The sequence below is a fragment of the Eubalaena glacialis genome, chromosome 1 (assembly GCF_028564815.1).
Source record: "Eubalaena glacialis isolate mEubGla1 chromosome 1, mEubGla1.1.hap2.+ XY, whole genome shotgun sequence".
NCBI classification, from domain to species: Eukaryota; Metazoa; Chordata; class Mammalia; order Artiodactyla; family Balaenidae; genus Eubalaena; species Eubalaena glacialis.
Window position 1 is genome coordinate 169,543,564 of NC_083716.1, and position 24,114 is coordinate 169,567,677.

Below are 24,114 nucleotides of genomic sequence, written 5' to 3' on the forward strand. Positions count from 1 at the left end.
AAAATATAATGTTCAGAATTCTCTTGCTTTCTTATTTGAAGTTGTAATAACTTCAACTTCCTGCAGTGCGGGGTCCACCTGGATATTATTTGAAAATAGAAAAATACAAATTATCTCTTTTAATGTTTACTTACTCTCTGGGATGCTCAGCAAACTGAGTAGTCTTCATTAGGTAAGATCATTTAGCATTTAAAAGAAAGTCTGAGTTTCTGGGGAAAGTGTTGGAGTTGCTGTTAGCTATACTAATCCTAAATCCTTTGAAAAAAATAAATGATCTTTTTCAGAAAGTTGTGTTCAATTGCTACAGTGGAAAATAATATTAACATTCTATACCCATTTTAGATAAACCCTACTTCAAAATGTCAGAGAACTGCTTTGCTTTTTTTTGAACTAACATGTTATGGTCTCTTGCGAAATTTTTTCTTAGGATGTGGGGACATAAAACTTTCATTTGAAATATATCAATAGACTTATTTGGTGCAAATGATAGAAGGTGCAATGCATTGCTCAGTACAATCAGTAATACGTCTCTTCAATAATGATAACAAAAATGATAGTAAGCAGAACTGTTCCTAACCCCAAAGAAGCTTGAAGTCCTTAGTTTAGATACTTCATAGAAATTCCTCAATAAGTCAGTCCTCCTTTTACCCCCTGCCAACACAAGCAAGAAATCTTTTCCAGATAAATTCACCCACACCAGTTATCAAATCTAAACATCGCAGAAGTAAGTCAACACCAGTTATTTGGCGAGCCAGCTAAAATTTATCATTCTTCTCCTGCCTTTTCCTTCACCTCTTTCCCACCCCCACCCACACCCCTTAGTTTTTAGGCTTCTTTAACTTCAGAAGCAATCATTCCTACTTTATGTCAAATTCAGTACTTTGAAAATCGGAGTAGTCTTCATTACTGTTTTCTGTAACTACCTTCATTTTCAGACTAAAATTACAGAAGCACTTCTTTTTGGTCCTTTCTAGCTCCTAATAGAATATTTTTATTTCATGTTGAGAATTTCAAATAGTAAGTTTTAAAAGGAGGCTAATTACTCTATTAATCACTTGTTTTATTATTTATTTAATATCTTAAATTGTCAAATGTTTCTATTCTCTTAATATTACCTCTTCTCTGATTTTGTTGCTATAGATTTAATATAATATAACCTTTTAAGAGTTTGTTTTTATACTTGTAGCGTCCTGAATGATTGGTTAGCTTTAAAATGTTGCCTTTTTTCCTAGTCCACACTAAAATCCATTGAGTGTTCTAATTGCACATAACACTAAAGCCTTGTCTACCACTTTTAAAAAACAAACTGTGAATGTGAAAATGTCTTTTGATATGACTGCTTTATAAAGCTCAGTAAAGCAGTTTTAATCCAGAAGAAGACATGGCCTAAATATTTGTCAGACAAAAAGTATGCAGCAGCAAATGATCTTTATTTTACCTAAGTCTAATGACATAATATATTAAAAAAATTGTTTGGGTTGCTAAGATTATATTTTACTAATTACTGTAAAGTAATACACTATTTTAGAAATGGTAAGCAAACACTAGTATTTAGAAAAAGTTGAAAAAGTAGAGCAATAAACTGAAGAAACTGGAGAAGATACTAATTTTAAGAGAAACAAACTGGAATCAGGTTTTTTCCCTAAAGAACAAATAAGACTCTTAAGAAATTGAAAGAACCTTTTGAAAAGCAAGATTATAAGGGAGATGTACTCAGATGATAAGAAACAATGAAGTAAAATCATCCATTTTAGTAAGAGCTACAATGAACTTAATTGAATAAAATCTAAAAAGTCACCTAATATAAAACACTGGTTTGAATTTGAACTTAAATAAGACCCTATACAGTTTTGGCCAAATTATAAATGATTGAATAATATTAGGACTTCTTCAAATATTTGGATTTATCAATTTGTAGTTTTAAAAGGTACACAAAGTTCTCTAGGTATGACTGAAGATTTTTAAAAAATCTAAATGTTGACTTTTGTGTCATGATGAATGTAATACCAGTGTAAGCCACAGGGTGGTGGCAGGAACTTGTGTTAAAGGAGCTTAAATACATAATTGCACTATCTTTAAAATGTTTGTTAAATGCTAAGGAGCTGTAGCTTGGTTTTCTTTATTCCTCTAATACAGCCGCATTTCTCAGCAAAGAATCTATAACAAAATACAAAGACATTGATTTAAATGTACAGGCCAACAATGGAAAAAAAAGTAAACTCACACGGATATTTTTCTTCAAGTTTCTAGTCATGTCAGATGCTTGGTGATCAGAGTAGCAATTTCATCAAGATGTGAATTTGAGGAAATTTCTTGAATTAGCAATACTGGAAATAGTAATTGAAGAAGTTACCAGAAATACTTCATGTTTTCATCTTATTTTTCTACTTTCATTTTCCTTTTTCCCTGAATGTTCTCGTTGAAAAAAAAAAAATCTATTGTACCATATATATATATCTGTAAGCTAACTAAACTTATTTTTCATTGAGGAAGATAAATTTTCTATTGTGTTTTCTGTTAACCCATTCTCATTTGAGTTTAGAAGCAATTTAAAGTGGTAATCATTTTATATCTTTAAGGTAAGAAGACAAGAGGTTTCTTCTCCAAGAAAAGAAACTTCACCAAGGAGTCTTAGCATTCCTTTATTCCATGAAAGGTAGTTCTATATCCTTTTTTGCCAACCCTACAAATTATAAATATTGAAATATATTTTTATGTACATATTTTAAATTTTTGGCAATTGTAAGAAAAAGCAGCCTTTTAAAACTAGAAGAGAACAACTCAAGGCTCCTCCATGTTAAAATGACCTAAATAAGTCATACAGTTAATAGCAGAGATGGGTCTAAATACTGAATTCTCTGAAGTTCTCCTATTTCAATAGAACAAGTACTATGGCCACATTGTTTTATATGGATGGCTCTTAATGTTAACCTTATCAAAGTGAGGAATATTTAATTTTTTCTGTTTAAGATGTTCACAGAGGACAAAAAGTCAATACTCTGAAATTTCTAATGTAAGAATGAGACAGCCAGCATAAGTGTGATATATGAATAAGTAGGTATGCTAGTCTTTGCTACATTTATGTATTAGAACTTTAATTTATCACTTACTTTGTACCTGGCTCTCCAAATATTAAAGTTGTTTTAGGAAACATTTTCTAGGAATTTAAAATGATTTTTTTTTAACTTTAACCTTTCAGTAATTATTTTGTGGTGCATTAAAAAGTGCTATGTAAATTCAATCATGATTTTTAAAATTTGAAGATATAGCCTTACATTTTAAAATGTTGATTTATTTTTAGAGGTTATATAGAGAAGACTTTCCGGGATCTGAAAGAAGAATTTCATAGAATATGCATGCTAGCCAAAGCACAAAAAGACCACTTAAGCAAACTTAATGTACCAGCCACTGTAACTGGTAAGGTTTGATTTAATGTACAGTAATATTAATTTTATTGGTTGAAACTGATTTATTTTTGATTGTAAAAATATTTCTAAATGCTTATTAAGTGCTGAGGATCTATAACTTGTGCCTCTCACCACTTATAATGGGTAAGTACTGTTTAAATTCTGTAATGTATTGCATTATATAATTATTGGCCTTTTCCCTCTCTATTTTATGTGGCACTGTGTAGATTGAACTGAATGACATAATTACTAATCATCTTAATGAGAAGTCCCACCTTGGAAAAATAAATATAGGATATATCTCTCAAAGTCTTCAGTTGCTATTTGGGGGTCTTATTAAACATTAATTGGTATATTAGTAAGCAACCTTGAAGCTACACTATCACATATGTGCTAAGTAAAATTATAATATTAGGTTTGTTTTTAACTTCTGCCTGAAAGTTAATTGGACACCATGGATAGATTCTTGTAATTTGATTGAAGAAATAAACATTTCACATTTCATGAGGCCAGTTCTGTTGGAGGTACAAAGTACAAATTAAGTATAAAATATAACTTAAAAGGAATATCTGTTTTACAGATATATTGCAATGTGTTTTTTAGAAGCTCCACCCTTCCCTAAAACCCCAGACCGGCTTCCTGGTATTTGCCTCAGTAGTTCGATATGAATAGCAAAATACCAGGGATTGAATCTGGCTACCATGCACCCCTGTAAACAAAAGGAAGGTAAACTGATCATTTATAATGATAAATTCTCCTTTACCCTTGTGATTTGAGATATTCTGCCTACAGTTCCCAAGAGCTGTGATTTACAGTTTTTACTCTGAAAGATGTTGCAGCAGTGCTAACACTCCTTTAATTAAAGATCACTTTCCATTTCTTACAGCTCTTATAGCTAGGCTATTTAAAAAATCATTTTATAGTGTAAATTCACTTTTTGCTTACTACTACCGTTTTATTTTCAGAAAATGTACACAGTGTGCTGTTGGAGAAGCAAAACAATCTTTGTAGACAAACATAATTTACTTCTTCCCCTCCCTTCCCTCTGCTTCCCCAAAAGGAACTCTAATGTTTCCACCTTAATTTTTGTCATTTTCTTGAGAATTTGATCTTTTGTGCAGACTAAAGACACTAGGTACTTCTGAAGTACCAATAAAAGAATTATCTTTATTTAAAATCTACTAGCTATAGAGATGTAGTACCTAGAATTAATCATGCTTTTTTGAACATCAGCGTAGTATCAAAACATTGTAATGGTGACATATTCATTGTTACACAAAGAACCTACCCCGTTATCAATGGCTTAATACTTTGACTATTTTTAAATTGCACAAGTCTAAATCTGAGTATGTATCTGTCAACTAGAATACTGAGTGTTTAACTTCAATTTCCTTCCCACTAAAACTGCTTCCTAACATTATTCTTATGTTTTGTATTAACTGTGTCACAAATAATAAATACAACATTATTCTTGAAATGTTTTAGGTCTTTTGTGCTACAGACTCCAGTGGAGTTTTGCTGGCTCCAAACAAACCACAATATCTAATATTATGCTTCTGACAGTAGTAGATCAAAGGGGGAAAGAAAGAAAAAGAAATATTTTGGAAAAAGATGCCTCTTCAGGTTTTTTAAGAGTGAACACTACATTGAATACAAATGGAAAAGAACTATTTTAAATGTGATTTGCATAATACAGCTGGAAAGAGTTTATTTAACATTATTGTCCCCTGTGTTATTTTTTTGTTAAAATTTGATTTTTACTTTTAAGTAAACAGATATAATTCATAAATTGCTGAGTTAGTAGAATTGTACATTTTCTTTTTATTTTTTTGCTTCTCATCCACATGACAATAGCCTTGAGAAAGGACAAAGGTAAAATGTATGTTTAAGTAATTGTGGCTTCAAAAAAAAGTACTATTTGGTCCATGAAGTAGGATCATATTTCAGTGGCGATCAGGAGACAAGGATATAGGACTAGAGGTTAAAATAACCCTCAGATCTTTTTCTTTTGTCAATATACAAGGTAATTAAACTGAAAAATCATCCAAATGGACAGCCTATACTTAAAATTTAGAAACCTAAAAAATTTTCTCATTTTACTTTTTTTTCCTTGCAGGAATACGCGTCTTGAAGTAAACAAAATAGAAAGACAATTAGCTCACCTGATCATGTTTCTTAGTATAGTGTCAGAATGACAAGTGCTTTCATGCACCTTGTTTGATTTTTAAGTTTTCTAAGCTTGGATTTCTAGTAACCTTAGAAATCTTAACGTTTAAAAAAAAAATTTTTTTTTTGTAAATAGTAACTCTCATTGCTTGAACAGATTAATTCAAAAGATTACTTTAATGTGCTGAGGTATGCCAGCTAGCTATACTAAAAGAAAATATATGCTTTATTACACCTGTTTGGGTTTTCCATGTTTTGTTCACAAAGGGGATATCTACTACTGGAAAAGAAATTCAAAGCACATTTCTGTCATTTTGGAGACTCTTCTGTATAATGTAGAAGCCAGCATGTTCAATTTATCATAATGGTTCAGAGCACAGGCTCTAGGCTGCCTGGGTTCCAGTTCCAGATCTGTCACTCATTCATTAGCTGGGTAGCCCTGGAATTAACCCCTAAATTAATGCACAAACAATGGTTATAAGTGTGTGGCACATAGAAGTGCTGTATATGTTAATAGTTATTATTATCAGCAGCAGCAGATCCTTTATTCTCCTGTTCTACTGAAGAACATTTTGATAAGTGTTTCCTCCTTCTCAGGTGTGAAAGAACTTGGTTACATCAACAGTTGGTTTTCGTGATTTGTTATTTGCAATTATTAAATGCAATCTACAAAGAAAGTACTGTTTCCTAGAATTTCCTGCCACTCTTACGTCTACTACCAGGAAAAACGACAGCAATTGAGCTTGGTCTCAATTACTGTACCACTCCTAGTTACAGACAGATTATCTAGTAAATGTACATTATTATGCTAGGCTCTGTGGGAAAGAGAACACAGATTCATTCAGAATGCATTTATTGAGGGCATACTATGTGCAGGCGCTGGGCAGGGTACTGGAGATAAGTGGGAAATAAAACATAGTTTAGGACCTCAAGAAACCTACTTTAATGGGAGAAAGAGGTATATTTGCAAATACAATGCAGTGTATAGTCCTCAGGGCACCCAAGAGTCATGACTAAACCAGCCTTGGGAAACCGGAGAGAACCATCCAGAGAAATTAATGCCTAAGCCAAGAAATGAAGGACAAATAAGAGTCAGGCAAAGAGTAATGGAAGGGGGAAGTTCAGGCGGTCTGCACAGCATGCGCAAAGGCCCAAAGACAAGAGAGCACGGCTGTTTGGACCACTGTACCGAAGTTCATTATAGCTGGAGTAAGGAGTAGAGCAGATGTGATGAAAGATGACAACATGGAGAGGTGACAGGGGGCCAATCACGCACAGCTTTATATGAGTTTTAGGGCTGAAGGTCTTGGAGAACCATGAAAAGGTTTTATTAAGAAGGTAACACGACCAGATTTGTATTTTAGAAAAACTAAGAGAGGGTTGGGGAAAGCAGTGTAGACAATAGAGTGGATATGAGAAGAATTTGGAGGCAAGGAAGTGGTTCAAAGGCTGCTGTAATCCAGTAAGAGAAGATGGTACATACTAAAGAGAGGTTAGTAGGCATATAACAGGGTGAACCAAAGAAGCTGTTGGCATTGTACTACACTCATGTCCAAACAGAAGACATCTGTGTTGGAATGTGCTGTGGCAAAAGAGAGAAAAGTGTCACGAGACTGCAAAGACCAAAGGAAGGGAAAAGAACTGACATTTCTTAAGTGCCTACGAATCTGGACACTGTGCACAGTGCTCTGTATAACGGTTCTGCTCAAATAGGCATCGTTGGTTAATGTACAACTTCACTGATGACTACTTTTTTAAAGTGCTAGTTTAAAATAAAATGTTTACCCTTTGTCCATTTAATGAAAATATACACATTACCAACCTCCAACCTGTCTTCTTTTTTTTTTTTTCTTTTTTTTTGGCTGTGTTGGGTCTTCATTGCTGCCCGCAGGCTTTCTCTAGTTGCGGCGACAGGGGGCTACCCTTTGTTGTGGTGCGCAGGCTTCTTATTGCAGTGGCTTCTCTTGTTGCAGAGCACAGGCTCTAAGCGCGTGGGCTTCAGTAGTTGTGGCACGCGGGCTCAGTAGTTGCGTCATGTGGGCCCTAGAGCACGTGGGCTTCAGTAGTTGCGGCACACAGGCTCTAGGGCACGCGGGCTCAGTAGTTGTGGCTCGAGGGCTCTAGAGCACAGGCTTAGTAGTTGTGGTGCACGGGCTTAGTTGCTCCACGGATGTGGGATCTTCCCGGACCAGGGCTCGAACCCGTGTCCCCTGCATTGGTAGGCGGATTCTTAACCACTGCACCACCAGGACAGTCCCTCACTGTCTTCTTGAAGTAACATTGTGGAATATAATCTAGCTTTTTCTAATGTCTCAGTATCATCAACATGGAGAGTGCTTTGATCATTGTTTTTTTGCATTGAAAAATGTAGCCCTTGTTGGCTCTACACTAGACTGTAGTGTTTTCTGAGTTCTTATATCTGCTTTTTTGTTTTTCTTGTCTCCTCTCGTGCTTTCAGCTCTTATTGATATCTATATCTGCTTTCAACAACTCATATCCATACCTTGTAGTTTGCTGCTTGTTACCAGCTATGAACTAGGGAGACATCATCGAGCTTGTTAGAATAAATCTAAAATGAGAGTAAGAGCAAAATTCATCTGTGGGCCTTGTGGCTCTTAGCCTGACTCCTCAAAAGCACTATTTACTTTCTAGCTTTTGCCTGTGTCCTAGAGAGCTGAAGTTGTTGCATAAGTGGTTTCTAGATAAATGAGCTACAGAGGTCCTGGTATCTACCTGATATCTACCTGTTATCTACAGAGGCCTTTTTCTAATAAGATGAGAAAATCATATATTCACATAGAGCTTTCTGAACACGTATCCTAAAATTTCATCCTTCTTTTGCCTCCAGTCTTCTCTCTCCCAGCACCCACCACCACCACGCCCTCACATAGTATTAAGAGAGTAGACAATGGCTAAGCTGATTGGTGATACACTTTGTCACACAGAGATATTAGGGGGAGTAAATGACCTAATTCATATAGATTCATAACCTGTATACTATATATATGCCTGGTAAGGGTTTTCCCTTTTAATAACTTATTTGTCTAAGCAAGCTCACAGTTGCAGCTTCCATTAGTGACAAAATGTTTAGATGTATACACTACAAGCAAATGTTTTTTAAGTATAGAGCAGTATAACTGTGAACAAGATGCAAGGCTTACAGCACAAGGACCTAGGAAAAGACAAAGTAGTTAAACTGTGACTAATAAGCTACGTTCCAGTTCACCCGCTGGAGACTGCTAATATTTCTGTGTAAGATGGTAGCAAATGTAAAAAACTCCCAGTTGTCTTCAGTTGCTGTAAAAGCCAGTAGAAAAAATAATACTCATATATCCAAAGCTAATTGAACGTTCAGATTTTTAAGAAGGATTGAAATGCGACTGTTTTCCTTTTGTTTTTTTTCCCCTGCAGAGACACAGTGCTCTGTGCCTATACAGTGTACGGATAAAACAGATAAACAAGAAGTGCTATTTAAGCCTCAGGCAAAAGATGATATAAATAGAGGTGCACCATGCATCACATCTGTCGCACCAAGAGGATTGGGCCAAGATGAGGAAGACACCTCTTTTGAATCACTTTCTAAATTCAATGTCAAGTTTCCACCTACGGACAGTGACTCTACTTTCTTACACAGCACTCCAGAAAGACCCAGTGTCCTTGGTCCTGCCTCATGTGAGGCTATGTGCCAGGATCAATTTAATTTGGAGCCCAGAGACAACCCGGGAAACTTTGTCAAAACAGAAGAAACTTTATTTGAAATTCAGGGAATTGACCCCATAGCTTCAGCTATACAAAACCTTAAAACAACTGACAAAACAAAACCCTCAAATCTTGTAAATTCTTGTATCAGGACAACTCTGGATAGAGCTCCGTGTTTGCCACCTGGAGACCATAATGCATTATATGTAAATACATTCCCACTTCAGGACCCATCTGATGCACCTTTTCCTTCACTCAATTCCCCAGGAAAAGCTATCCGAGGACCACAGCAGGTAACTGTTTTGCATTAACAAATATATTAAGTGTGAACACACATTTTGCCATGCATGCACAGATACGCATCTTTCAGATTATCAGACATCTTTTTTAAACTAATGACTAGCCGAAGTTAAGCTTTCAATAAAAATATCCAAGTCCTGTAATAAATGACATGAAATTTAAAAGATGAATATGATGAAGCTCCATTATAAAGTACCTTAGAATTTACGGCACATTTTAAAATACATGTAAACCTTATCCATATCTAGTGTGTGTCACTTTCTTACTTAGTCCCTTATTCAAAGCTTTTAACTCAGTATCATTGTTATAATAGGATTCTTTATTAAATTTCATTCTGTGAAGCAGGTGGCATTTTTTTATCAAAAAGTTTGTGTGTATCATACTTACCTTTACAAGAATGCATGATTTTTTTTTATAAGTAAATAATCACATTGTATGTTTCTATTTCTGAAAATAAGCGAACTGTCTTTCAAATAATACTTCTATTACATTCTCAGTTATACAGTACGTAGATCTGTAGGGTTTGGTTTTGGTTTTGGTTTCTGATCTGCAGCCTAATATATTTTTTAAATAGTCTCTACATATGTATGATTCTAATCAAATACTTTCATGTTTCTAAAGCTTGCAGACTACTTAAAGCCCCCCACCCCAATCCACTCCTACCCTCCCTTTTATTCAGGTTCTATTACAAAATGATTCTTTAAGTTTAAAAAAAAAAAAAAAAAGGTGTTTAATGCCTGAAGGCAAATGAAAAGTATGTAATTGTTACAATAAACAGAAGCTCATAAAAAATGCAGATTGGTACAAGTGTCTAATATAACTTGCAGACATTTGTTTGATTTCTCTTTGCCTTGAGATATTTAATTTACCAAAAACCAAAAAACACCAACAACTTGATTAATACCCTTTGGCTTTATAAGTACTTTTATAGGTTATAGACTTTTAAATCAGCATACAAAGAAGGCAATAGTCAAGCTGTGGTATATTTTAGTAGTGGAGAAAACTAGGCATCTCTGACAATAAGCTTTAATTATAAACTCACTTATGTTCTACATTGTACCTTATTTCACATCATAGTCACAGTTATAGTTACTACTTAATGAAACAGATTAAACAATTTCATTTATTGCAAGTAGAATTCCTGTGGAGCTGTGAAGTGCATCAGTTCTAATGCTTGTTATTTTTTTCTCCATTACATCTCTTGCTTGTTCTTTTACTAGTCTGTGCATTCATGTTTCAGTAGATGGCACCCTGCATTGTGCATTTGCTTTCTATGCTACAGCAAGGGAAACAGCTGGTATGTGATTACAACTTGATGGAAAAGTATTCAGCTTAAAAAATGCAGGAGAATTGGTGTTGAGCTGTCACAAGACGTGGGGCATAAGGTTAGATAATTGATATTTTGGCAGAAAAGGCAAAGAAATTCGTTTGTTTTGAAGGCCATGTTACAGTTTAGGATTCAAAGGATATTTCTCAAAATGGGTTTTTTAAAACATTTTGTTGTTTTATTTGTTTTAATAAAGCTACTATGAGAAATACAAAATTCTTGAGTTGTCGATAATAACAAAGGGAAGTGAAATTTTGTTTGCATATTTCAAATTTTTACTTTTATCTCAATCATTACTACTTAGCACCTTTTTTTATACATTCAGCTATCATAATAAAGTCTAAAATATATCTGCTTATTTTTGCTCTATGTGATTTTCTTTTCTTCCTACTTTTGCTGAGTCAGTGATTGGGGTCCCAACTGAATTCTATGAAAAGCTCAAATCCGAACTAATAGCTCCTAATAGAGAAGGATAAGTATGGACTTTGAAAATAAATTGGCAGTAGAAGATTGGCTCATCAAATTTAGAAGCTAAATTGCTTCTGAGTCTATTACTATTTTATAGATCTTAATTAAAAGTATCTTTAACATAATAATCTTTTATTTATATCCATATCAATTTCCCATTAGAGTGGTGCATATTAATCAATTGTACTTTTTGTTTAAACTGCCAACACTAAAATTTAAATCTAGTTAACTCTGTTATATACTCACAGTTACTACTGCTTTTCTTTTATCATGGAAGAGAGGAAATTATTTTACTCCAGATTTCAAATATGTATTTTAAATATTACTGTTTTTTGTAATAAAATTGCCACTTCTCACAAAAGTATTTGAGTCAGTGTTATTATACACCCTCTGTACTGATATTTGAATGTATCTTGGTGCTTAGACAGACTTTGTATATTTACACCAACTGTACACAGCTGTCCAGTAAAATGTTTATAAGAAGACAGTGATGTCGTGAAACCCAAATGCTTCAGTTAGTAATATACTGTTTATGTAATGATTGGTTAACTAGGATGAAAGAGATTGGTTAAGGGAATGAAAACTAACACTATGTCAGGAGTTGAACTAGGTTGTTATTTTAAAAGCATATTAGTAATAGGAACACAAAGGGGTCTCTTTAAGTTGGCATTTCGAGGTGATTTTCCTCAAAGTGCCAGAATTTAGGTATGTCAAGATAAGAAAGCAAATTTTAGAAATAATTTGGTTTACAACATTTCAGGAAAATAAGATATTCCAGTCAACAAACATATATTGAGCACCTACTCTTGAACTAAATGCTTTTTCTGGCCCTTCTAGATATTTTTTAATAATAAGTACAGTTAAGAGTATGTAGGTGTTGCTTATAGTAATGGAGGTAGCTCTGTAGAATTATGCTTCCCATAATCCTTTAACTGGCAACTGTTGACAGGCTTCACTTTAGTTAGCCACAAGAAAGGGTAAGAAGGCCAAAGTATGCGCTTGTAACAGGAGCAAAATAAGAAGTCAAAAGAATGCATCCAATGTTGGACTTTGTTGAACGATTAAATATTTGAGGTTTCAAAAAACAACTGATCAATAGAATTTGTTTCATACTTTAAAAAAATTATTTTCAAAAATTAGAACACTTATTTCTATATGATTTATTCATTGTGTATTTGCTTGTACATAGTAGCGAAATTACATTGCTCTTGATCAAAATGCATGTACACACACATCATGTCTAATGTGCTGTGTATTAATAAAGGTCCTATAACTTAAAGTTCCAATATAAAATAGAAAAGATAGAATTTAATTTTTTTAAAGTCTCAATTATTGACTGTTGTTCCAAAACTCCAAAACCCATTGGGATAAGGGGTATTAAAACATGCTGGTGTTAAAGCTGAAAGATGTTTTAATGTGTGAAGATAAAGTGCATGAATGTGTATTTTAAGTGATTCCTAAAGTTAAATTATGCCCTTTATGAAAAAGAGAATTGAGTCATGTCCTCATGCCAATTCTAAAGGAAAGGTAATTCGCTTTCATATTAGGGAATTTCATATATACGCACATAACCCGTTCAAAAAATTTGAATTTGAAATTCAATGCAAGTTGATTTTAAATACAAATAACAGAAGATGTTTTTATTTGTTTCCTGCAGCCCGTTTGGAAGCCCTTTCCTAATCAAGACAGTGACTTATCGGTACTAAGTGGCACAGGCTCAGAACTGCATATACCTCGAGTATGTGAATTCTGTCAAGCAGTTTTCCCACCATCCATTACATCCAGGGGGGATTTCCTCCGGCATCTTAATTCACACTTTAATGGGGAGACTTAAGACGCATTTGAAAACAGACATATCAAGTTCTATGCGATGATTCTGGGTTTGTAATATTATGTACTTGATTGCAAACTTAGCTCAAGGTAATTTATTGAAAAATCCAGTGTCACAGCTATTTGAATTTTTTTCTAAACTTATATTGTAACTTTCTTTTATTACCTTTTAAAAGATCATTCTGTACAAAACTGTAATTCATTGTATTCATGTTTACAGTGTTTATTACCGTAATTCAAAATTATGTATGTGACTTATGGAATTGTATAACAATAATTTATGTTTTTTTCAAATGTCTAAGCTTATTGCTTGGATTTCTAGTTAGATCTATTGAATTTGGTGATGTCAAATGTTTATAGGGTTCTTTTCACTTGTTTTCATTTAAAAGATTAGATTATTTATGCTGTGGGTGTTCTTTTTGAATAAACCAATAATAGAGAATAGCAGACAAGATAAACATCTGAGTAAATACCAAACCTAAGACATTTGTTGCTCAGTGATAAGATCACTGGTAGGATTATTTAAACACTTTATTATTTTTTTTTAAATAATAGACATGGTTTTAATTTTTACTATACGTATAGCAACATGATGAAATTAGTTAAATATTAAAAGAGTTACTTATGTTGTGATAATGTGTTCTTTGTTCCTAAATAAATAAATAAATCACATTTGGGGGAAATTCATAAAATTCATGTTTCTTTCCAGTAATCTGATAGAAGGGTGATACCAGATCTGGTGACATTTTATTATAACTAGCAGATCACTTTGAATTTTAAAATTATTTTTCAAACTAAACTTACTAAAGAAAAACATTTGTCTTTAATGGGAGCAAATCTAAAACCCTGTAAGGATTATCCATATTAATTAATTTATATTAGAAATGTTCACATTCTTGTTGAGAAATTTGTTAATTCATTGGTAGCATCCTGCCTGATGACGAGAGGAAGATATTTAAGAGAGAGGATACCAAATTCAGAGGGCTGCAGAATTTTGTTTAAAATGAGACTTCCCTTTCATTTTTCTTCCCTATGATTCTTGTCTTTTAGGTTTCTCTTCCCTCCCCCACCCCACACTTAATTTTTAAAAATGTTCGAGGCATGGCTTCCATTTTATGAAGTAAACACTGATTTGCAACTCTCAAAACAGAAATTTAAGCCTTCTTGGGAAAGAGTGTTGTAGAAAGCTGGAGGGTTTCAGATACGGGATTGGAACAATTTGTTCAGGTATCACCTGTGCCACAGTGAAGAACCTTAACTTGTGGAAGAATGAGAGTGGTGCTTCGACTTCTCAGGGTGCCAAGCACATCACACTGACATCTTCCTCACCACGGTGACATAGCCATTATTAGGCATTCACTGTGAAGGGTTCTGAGGCATGTACATCTTTCTTTCATTGCCGCTGGGGCTGAATGGAAATGCCTAGACAATTATCCAAGTCTCTTCCCTTCCCCCCTACCTCCCGCCCAGCCAGCCTCCCCTCTCGCTCACTCCTCCCACACACACGCAAAATTAAACATAAAAACTTCCCAGCGTGTTCCAGCCAGAATATACCACTGTACCTATCTCATGAAAGGGGATTCTTTTTCCTTCTCTTTTCTAGGTGAGGAAGAGTTCCTCTCACACAGTTGACATCCACTAGCCTGCTGACAACCAAAGGAAATTGTGGCCCAGAAAGTGACTCGAAGTGGATCACTGACTCCTCTTCTCCAGTCCACCCTTTTGACACCTCCACCACTTTTAGTAAGCGGGGAACTCTTGTTTTCTATTGGGTTCCAGTGCTACCCCAAGCTCCGGCTTCCGAGGGACAGAGGCCCTCTCGGGCCAAGGGACAGGCAGCCTGGAGAACAGGCTCCGGGCCCGCACTACAGAGGTGGTGCTGGCTGCAGCTCGAAAAGTGGAGTTGGGCGCCCGCCGGGTCTCCCCTCTGTCTCTTAGTTCCGAGTCGCGTAGGGGCTGCATCTTGGCATCTGCTACGCGTGGCCGGGTAAGAACAGCTCCCAGGTAAAAAAGCTTCACACGCGAAACGCTGAGTCTGAAAAAACCACCCCCGCCGAGGCGAGGCAGTTGTGAGCGGGATGCCTGAGAAGTGGGAGGTGAATGTCCTCGGGAGGGCCCCCCCGGTGCAGCTTTCCCCGGAGGCTGAGGCTGCTGCCAGCGGGGACATCTGCTTTCTTACTCTCCAGCCTGGCTCACCCCGCCCCCTCAGCCCCGGGTTGCGTGGTTATTTTACCAACACGGGGGGAGGGAGAGCTCGAGGAGGTAGAGAAGGGGTGGATGGAAGCTCGGGAGATGTTCTTCCCACTCCCCCACGTCCCCTCCTTTTTTCTTCACATCTTTTAACCTTCAAAGTAAAGACTTTATAAATATGAAACGATAAGCGTGTCCGCTGGCTCCCAGGCCCGCCTTCTGCTCGCGGGGCTCTCGGGTGCGGGGCCTTGCCCTCCTCTCCAGCCTCCCCGGAGGCGGCCCGGGTTTCGGCGGTTCCGCCGGGCGCAGGGGCAGGCCGGGTGCGCTCAGCCGGTGGCGCCTTCTCTCCCAGGCTGCTGCCTCGACAGCTGCTTGTAGCTACAGTAATTAGACTGTCAGTGCTTGTTAGAGAGGGGGAAACACGCTTATGACAGCAGATTCCGAGACTCCCCAGTTTGTTAATTTCTAAGAGATCTTTAAAGCATTAATTGAGGTCTCCCTAACTCTCCCCACCCCCGTCCCTCTCCTCTCCCCAACTCCTCCCTTCCCAAAAATATCTTTAGGGGAAGAGAATTCTCTCCGCGTGGAAGCAGTGTTTCCCGCAAAACTGCAAGCCCGCCCCCGACTCATGCACACGCACACTATTTTATATATACATCTATATGCACACATGTATACGCGGAAGGTTAACTCGGCAGAGGCCTCGTCCAAATAGGAACCAGGATTGCATTTAAAATAATAATAAATAAATAAATAAATAAACTAGGACGGAAAGGCGGGGGGGGGGGGGGGAGGGAAGCAGAAGTCGGGAAGAAAAGAGAAAAGCAGCAGGCTGATTACGAGGTGTCAAAACTGCCAGGAGCAAGAAGGTGATAGCAATCAGGGGTGAGAAGAGTGCGGCATTCGTGCGGGGCAACTAATTATCCGTCTCATTTGAGAAGAGCAGCATTTGAGGCAGCAGCGTTCGCCTGCTGAACGGTGACAGATTGGCGCGGAGGAGAGGGGAGGTGTTAAAACAATGGAGCCGGGCGCGCGAGCGCTGCTGCATGCTAATCAGCCCTCCCTCCGCCTGCCTGCCGCGCTCCCTCCTTTCTCCCGGCCTCCCTCCTCCGCGCTCCCCCTCCCGCCTGCGGCGCTCCCTCCTTTCCAGCGGGCCCGCCGCCGCCGCCGCCACCCGCTTCCTGCTCCCTCTCTTTCCCGCGCGTCCTTCCCGCCGCTGGCAAGTGGAGCCCGGGCCGGGCCACCGCGTCCCCGCGGCCCGGGAGCCCCCGCGCTGCCCCCCGCGGGCGCCCTCCGGGGTCCGGGCCGCTCGCGAGCCGCTGGCGAGCGCTGCCCCGCGCGGTGCTCCGAAGGCCGGCCCGCTCCCCGCGCGCCTCTTGAGAGTGGGTCTTGGAGGAGAGGCCGGGGAGCCTGCATTCTCGCGCCCACCGCTTTCTGCTGGTGAATTGAACGCGGTGGGCAGCGAGTGGGAAGCCAGGCGAAGTCAGGAAGGGCGAGGGGTGGGAAAAGAGTCGGAGCCAGGAAGGCGGAAAAGGTCCCCCGGACCGACGGCAGGCCCCCCGGCTCGGCCCCAGCGCCGCCGCCGCCCCGAGCAGTCTCGCCGGCCGCGGGCGAGGTCACCGCCGGCAGAGTCTCCCGGGTCGAGCCCCGCAGACCCCAGCAACCTCCCCTCGCCAGCCAGGCCCCAACTGGACTTACACGGTTTAGTAAGCACCGAGAGGAAGACGAATACAGGGCCTGAGCGTTCGTTGTGCTTCCAAGGCTTGACCTCCTGACCCCAAGACTAGACTAAGGGGCTTCCGGACCCCCGGAGATCATACCATTCAGTCGTTGCGGGGGAAAGAAAGCCTTTGAGAAACCGGCCACCCGCGCCCTCCGCCGCGGTGACCAGAGGCAGGACCGGGCCGGGGCATCTCCGGCAGCACAGCTCCCCGCCTGAATGTTCCGCTCCGCGTTCTGGCCTTGGGAAAGCTGGTCAAAACCGCAGGGCCGTGTCTGCCCCTGGACAGATAATCCACCAGAACCTGAGTCTCTGCTGGAAAAGGTCTCCTTATACCTGTTGAGGCAGGCCCAGGACCTGAGGTTCTGTCTACTTTTTGAATTTAAAAGCTGATTGTTGAGCTTTTGCTTAAAATACACTTTAGCTCGTACGTTTTTACCACTACAGATTTACATAAACTACCCTTAGAGATTAAAAAACATTGAAACATTGACATTCTTATGGCTTACATAGGTTAAGTGAAACACAGCTACAGAGAACTGGTAGGAATTTGGACTGAAGGAGAATGCAATTCCTTCTAACGTGTTCCGTACTATTTAGTTAACCAGGTGTCTAAATTAACATAATAAAACTTCCTTCCCTCAAGCCAGACATGGAAAAGGAAAGCAGTTGAACGAACGGTAATCCATTCAGTATAGTTTTTGTTCTGCTGACCTTTACCATTGCATAACTTCACACACAATTGTTTGTTTAAAAAAATCAATATAAAATATGAAAGTTTGATAAAACTGTCATATATATATGACTGTTTCATTTATATTACTCTCTCTACCCTTCTCTGTTTGAAATGTTTCATAACAAAAGTACAACACAAAAAATAAAATGACCTGAGTAAATTTTGGCATTTTCTATCGTCATCCCTGACCTAGTCCTATGAAAAACTACACAAACACACAGAGTGAATAATTTTTCCTTTTAGAATATGCCCAGGTATACCAATACAATAGCTGAATGCAAAATTGTTAGGATCTACTGAAATCATACAGAATGTTTAAAAGTTTTTAAATTGAAAATTCTTAAAAAGAGTTGTATAAAGAATTGTGTGTAAATAAGTGTTAATGCTTTTTGGTTTCCACTCTTGGGAAAACCACTAAGTAGGCCTCTCTGCCCTTAGTACATCACAGACTTCTTAGTGCTAGAGTATTATCTGGCATTTGGAAAATTCCCTGGCATCTCAGTCTGTTAAATATCAACCTATCTAACAGAAAAAAAAATTAACTTTACATTTCTTAATGTAAACTTGCAGATTCAGATGCTCCATCAGCATCAAAATTAAGCAATTTATTAACTATTCATCAGCCTTTTCTCCATTAACCAATTCTGTGTAAGCAAAGTGTCTCTCTCTGATGCGGTAAACCTATAAAGTTCAAATAAATTTAGTTCAATTCCATGTTGTGTTATGTATTTCTAATATATAATCAAATCCTTTACCTTCCAACAACTTGGTTATTATGGATTTAGTGTAATTTCTTCTCAGTCTATAGACTTCACAGATTTGCATGATTGTTTTAATGGTGTATTTACAGGTAAGTTTTTATTTGCACATAAGGACAAAAAGGTGAAGTGAAATTTGGTCCCAATGGAAACCTGTTAGGTTCCCTGAACATATGGCTCATTGGGCTGTTACTTCCTTTTTGAGATCATTTTCCAAGATTTTTTAATATATACATCAATTTGACACCAGTTGTAAAGAAAATATATTGGCTTTGAAAGTGCTTCCACCTGGGACATATCTCTCAATAACAAACCATATAGTCAGGTGTACCTCTGAATGTACAGGTGTCCAGTCTCAAGAACGGGGCATCATTTGAAACTAGTCAAAACTGACAGTTGATTTTACACTGTCTTTGAAATTAGGTAGTTCTTTGTATTCTTAGAATGCCACAATGACTTGATTAATACAGTTTAGGGGTGACTACTTAAAACTCTTTTTACGGAAGGCTGTGCATTTGGAATCCACAGTATTACAATGATTACTCTCAGTAAATACAAGTGATGTTAAGTCTCATTTATTGAAAGTGTGTGGTGCCAGCTTAAGACTTAAGGGGGAAATCACAGCACTTTGAAAAAGATGTAAATGTTCAATTGGTAAAAAGGGGGGGGAGGGAACCGTGCTAAAACATGTGCCTATTTCCATTATGCTTAATTTACTATTCAAAACAAGTTTTTCCTAATAAGCTCTATTGTTTCTTTCTGTTTTGTAAAAGTTAATATGTGTGAGACAAAAACCTGATTCAGAATGTGAATGAAGTCTGTTTAGCAAAAGCTTGTTGGAGCTTACAGTTCAAGGAGGGCCTCAAATTAAAAGACACTTCATCTAATGACACTGATAATATATAAGGAAGCAAGTCTCTTAGGTCATTTCTAGAACCAGGTACAATTAGATTGCTAATCTCCTCCAGTCTCAGAGTGAATTCATACACTTAAAGTGCAGTGAGCACTAGACTATTCGGAATGATGATGCTGCATATATTTATTAAATAACTTTAGCTTTTGCTTTATTGCAGTTCTCTTCTTTCTGAGGTCAAGGTTCCCAAATAGGACTGAAGTATAAGTTCTCAAACATGTTATCCCTTTGTCCTGTCTGTACAGGGTTGTTTGTCTTTAAGTCACTCACACTTTTCCAGAGTATTTGCACCTGATTATGCAAGCCCTTGATGTTGAACTGGTCTCCCTCATTTGAATATCCCCTTGGGATCTGGAATGCCCGGATAACCTGGAGTCTGCCCATGCTTCCTTTGTTGTTTAGGGCTATATCATGAATAAATTTTAAAAATATCTCGCTTATATCTTTTGGAAACAGTGTACAAAAGATGAGTTATTGCTTATTAATTCAAGGAATAATTAATTGTTTTAGAAATAAAATCTTATAGATTGCCTAATCCAACTTTCTTTTTGTGTGGACCAAAAGAAAAAAAACCAACCCAGAAAACAGCAAAACAAAGCTGTGTCTAAAGAGAATGAATGAGTCCTTCAAACCCACTCAGAAAGCTAGAACCCAACTCAAGCTCTCCTGCATTTCAATCCACTATTTTTCCCATAATAATCCTTTACCTCAAAAAATATATACTTTTTCATTGGCTTTGTACTTGACTTCATAGGACGCTTAAATTACCTTATATCTGGAATCTTTTGTACACAAAGATACTAACCATTATGCTAAACCACAGAGACAGTAGGGAGCCTGACATTCCCTGACCATGGGATGGGGTGTACTATAGGGGATTATCAATTTATCACCACCCTAACACAGGGCCCCACAACGTGTCTGCTGGGAGAAGAAGCATCTTAGCGAACTGAGTGTTGAGATACCTCATGCCTGCTCCAATGAACAAACAGCAAGTGTTGGAATGTATTTTGCAGTGTGAGACACAATCTGAGGTAGGAGAGAAGGTAAAAAGGATTTGTACCTCTAAAGCATGGGGTTAAAACCTCACCGTGACACCCAAACCACAATGCTAACCGTTTAATAATCCAAATTCTAAATCAAAGGTTATAGTTTGTATGGGAAAGAAAAAAAAAAAGTAAACCAGTATGAACTGGAAGTGAGCCTATATATTTTCTAAAACTATTAATCTGGAACTAAAACATTCTCTAAAGCAAACAGAGACTTCATTTTCTTCAAGAGGTGGCCTTCACTTGTCTCTATGGACCCGAGACTCACCAGGAGGTCTCAGCTTTACACTGTCTTCCCTAGAGTGTTGGTGAATCAACACTGAAAACAGCTCTCATTAGACAAATAGTTTCTCCGTTTGCAGTTGTTAAATAGCACTAATCGCCAGCAAGAAAGGGGCATCCTGTGTGGATGTATTCATACAACTTCAAGCAACTGGCTTAAAAGGAAGGCAAGCTCACTAGGAATCCGAAGTATCAGTAAGGGTGATAAAGCTTCCTTGAAAAAGCTCTCTCCAACCAGAACTGAGGAAGAAATGCAAGCAGCAGGCTTCCTCTGCTAAGCAGCTTTGTGGCACACTTACACACACACTTTGTCTCTCTCTCTCTCACACACACACACACTCACTCCAATATCCTGAGGTTTTACCACTGGCATTTTGAAAGTCTTTTCCTTCAGCATCTACGAGGCAAGGCCTGGATAAGATCTACTTGTAGGTTAGAGTGCTTGATAAATTTCAAAGCAGATTTTGCTCCACCCTGCCATCTTTAAAGTTGTCAAGTCCCAACTTAGTTTCTTTGGAAATACAATTAATACCAAGGAGTAATGTGGCTCTATAGTAAGAGTTAGAAAAAAATACACGATCCCAATATGGGAGTGCCATTGTAAGTGACACTCCACTTCAGACGGTGCTATGGTACCCTGGACTGGCCTGGAAAGGAGCCAGCCTCAGGGAAGGCACACCGGTCCATTGTCCAGATAAGAGTCAACAAGAGTCAAAAAACTCTGCCACTTCCTCCAAAATATAAGGACGTTTCCAAGTGTTTCAGTCATTTCATCCTCTTCCACCCCACCATGTGCTTGGGAAAGTGTGCTGTGGGGATGACTCATTTCCTCTCCAAGGCAAAGTCCCATTAAAAATGTCCCGAATATCCTGATTAAGATACATCGGAGAAAGAGCCTTGCTTCTCGTACAGTTTTCCTCAGTAAAGTATTTTTTAGTTAAGATTGCCCGGTTTAGCAAATAAAAATACAGGATGCCCAGTTAAATCTGAATTTTAGATAAACAACAAATAATTTTTTTACTGTAAGTATGCCCTATGCACCCCTATTTGTAATATCTTGTTGACTAAAAAGATGTGAAGTCAAGTCTTACCTAACAGATTTTCCCGTACTTTTTTGCTTTTTTGTGCATGGTCGGGGGTAGGGAATTAGGGGTAGAGCAAATACCCCTATTGTGCCCGGAATTTTCTTTCTTCCTTTCTCATTCCACAAGGAGAGTCTCGGTGCCTCTTAAATAGCTCTCAGTCTTTGCTGTACACACTGCTCTCCTCGCTTTTGATTATACAATGTTTTGCGTTGTGTCGAAACGTGTGTGTGTTGATCTAGTCTCCTCCAGCATAATGTGAGGTTTTCAAATGGAGAGAGGGCGCGTATTGCCTGGCTTCCTTCCCCCTGGGTTCTCCGGAGTCTTGCTAACCTCTGCTTCCAGGCTGCCCAGGTGGGCGAGGAGGCGCAGCGGGAATTCTTCACTCCAACCTCTGACCCAGGTGCCAAGGGAAACTGAGACTCGGCAATTGGGCCCCTGGAAGCGTCGGGAAGAAGGGAAGGGAGAGGAGCCAGGATCGCTAGGTCCTTCCAGCCCCGCCCCGGGAAGGGGTGAGGGCCCGAGCAGGCCCTTCCGGAGGCCCGGCCTGGAGGCCTTCTCTCGCCGCCCGGGGCCTGCGCGGGCCCGCGAGGCCTGGAGCCGGGCGCCTGGACCCGTGGCCCCTGTGGGCGGCGGGCGACGCGGGCACCGACGGCTGGGGGCGCCCGGCGCCGGGGAGGCGGGAACCCTCGGCCCCCCGCCCCGCCCTTCCCGGCCCGGTCGGCCGCTCGACGCCTCGCTTCAGCCGGGCGTTTCTTCCCCTCATTTGTTGCATTGTTTGCATTAATATGAATATCTTGTTCTGTTTGTTTTGTCTCCTGGGAGCCAATAAAGCTGTGAGTTTTTTCTTTACACCAAATGCAGCTCTACGGGCGATCAATCAATGGGTAGTCTTCGGATAATCTGTGAGAGTGAGAAATCTAATAAAGCGAGCGACTAAAAAAGGAAAACAAAATCTATTTTTCTCTTAGGTTCACGACGTCAGGATGAGTGTGCCCCACTTCTGCTGCTTGAGGCGGGTTTAACTCCTTTTTTGGGGGGCGGGCGGGCGTTTGCTTTAAACAAATGGAGTTAAATGTCAGATGGGAGGGGAAGAGATTTGAGGGGAGACTGAGAAGAAGAGGGATGTTTGGGGGCTTCTTACATTTTCCGATGATTGGGTTGTTCTGGCAAGAAGAGGGAAGAAGGTACTTTCTGACCTCCCAGGAAACGAGAGACATGCACTTTGCATCTGATAAGACGCACCTTGGCAAAGAGGTCTTTCCTCAGTTTTCCAAGCAGACAGGGAATGTAAATTAATAAAGAAGTTTAGTAATGATAATAAATCCAGTTATTTTAGTGTCCCCTGCCCCTATCCCTGGTTTCCTCCTGCTAGATGCTAAACTCCCCAAACACATTTGGGGAAGGCCCCTCAGCTACCCTGAGCAATGCAAGGAGGATGAGAAAGACTTGCCTCGGCTGCTGCAGCCCCCTCACAGCACAGTGCAACCCCAATCATTTATAAACAGATCAAAATAACCATCTGAATTATCTAACATTAACAGCAGAACTGAAGAGCCCAAGATTATGTGATGAATTGTTAAATTGCAGTAGCATTGTTTTGGATTGCTAATTAAAAAAAAATAAGCAAACCCCATGACTCTAGATATGACAACTGAAAATACCCACAAATTATTTAATAAATGAAGCGTCTAACAACTTTAACACTTCCTGGTCGCCTTGTTAATAAATGTAATTTGAGGTAGATTTTTTAAATCTTCCATCTAAACAGTGAATTCATTACGCGCCATTCAGATCTCTGGATGCCTATGGACTTCTTGGAATTAGGTGTTAAATAGACAAAAGTGAACCAAACTGCCTTTAAAAGCACAGCATGACCATGTAATTCTTTTTCCAGTTTGTGGTAAAAAATGATGAAACTTCTTTCCAAGTAGCTATCACCCAGATTTAGTGTGAAAAGTAGTGTAATTGTAATTCACGCCATCAGGGTCTATCGCTGATAGACGATCAGCTGTTCTGTAGTGGGGAGAGGCTTTCTTTTCAAATAGGAAAGCTGCCAAGTGCTCTGCGATACCTCCAGCAAGCTTATCGGATTGAGTTCAGAGCCAAAACAGCAGCTGCACACATATGCAAATTGGCAATTAATAGTATAACGTTCTGCAAAAAAAAAAAAAAAAAAAATGTTTA

The 24,114-nt window shown here is 38.9% G+C and overlaps 1 protein-coding gene across 2 annotated transcripts in view; it reads left to right on the forward strand.

Moving 5' to 3' along the window:
* The window catches only part of TANK (TRAF family member associated NFKB activator), a 75,153-nt gene extending 61,774 nt beyond the window's left edge, over positions 1 to 13,379 (forward strand). For both annotated transcript variants that reach the window (XM_061200638.1, XM_061200648.1), the window contains exons 5-8: positions 2,580 to 2,656; positions 3,302 to 3,417; positions 8,985 to 9,565; positions 13,025 to 13,379. In XM_061200638.1, coding sequence (XP_061056621.1) covers positions 2,580 to 2,656; positions 3,302 to 3,417; positions 8,985 to 9,565; positions 13,025 to 13,201 — 951 coding nt within the window. In that variant the 3' untranslated portion in view covers positions 13,202 to 13,379. The remainder of the gene's footprint in view (positions 1 to 2,579; positions 2,657 to 3,301; positions 3,418 to 8,984; positions 9,566 to 13,024) is intronic.
* The last annotated feature ends 10,735 nt before the right edge of the window (positions 13,380 to 24,114 follow it).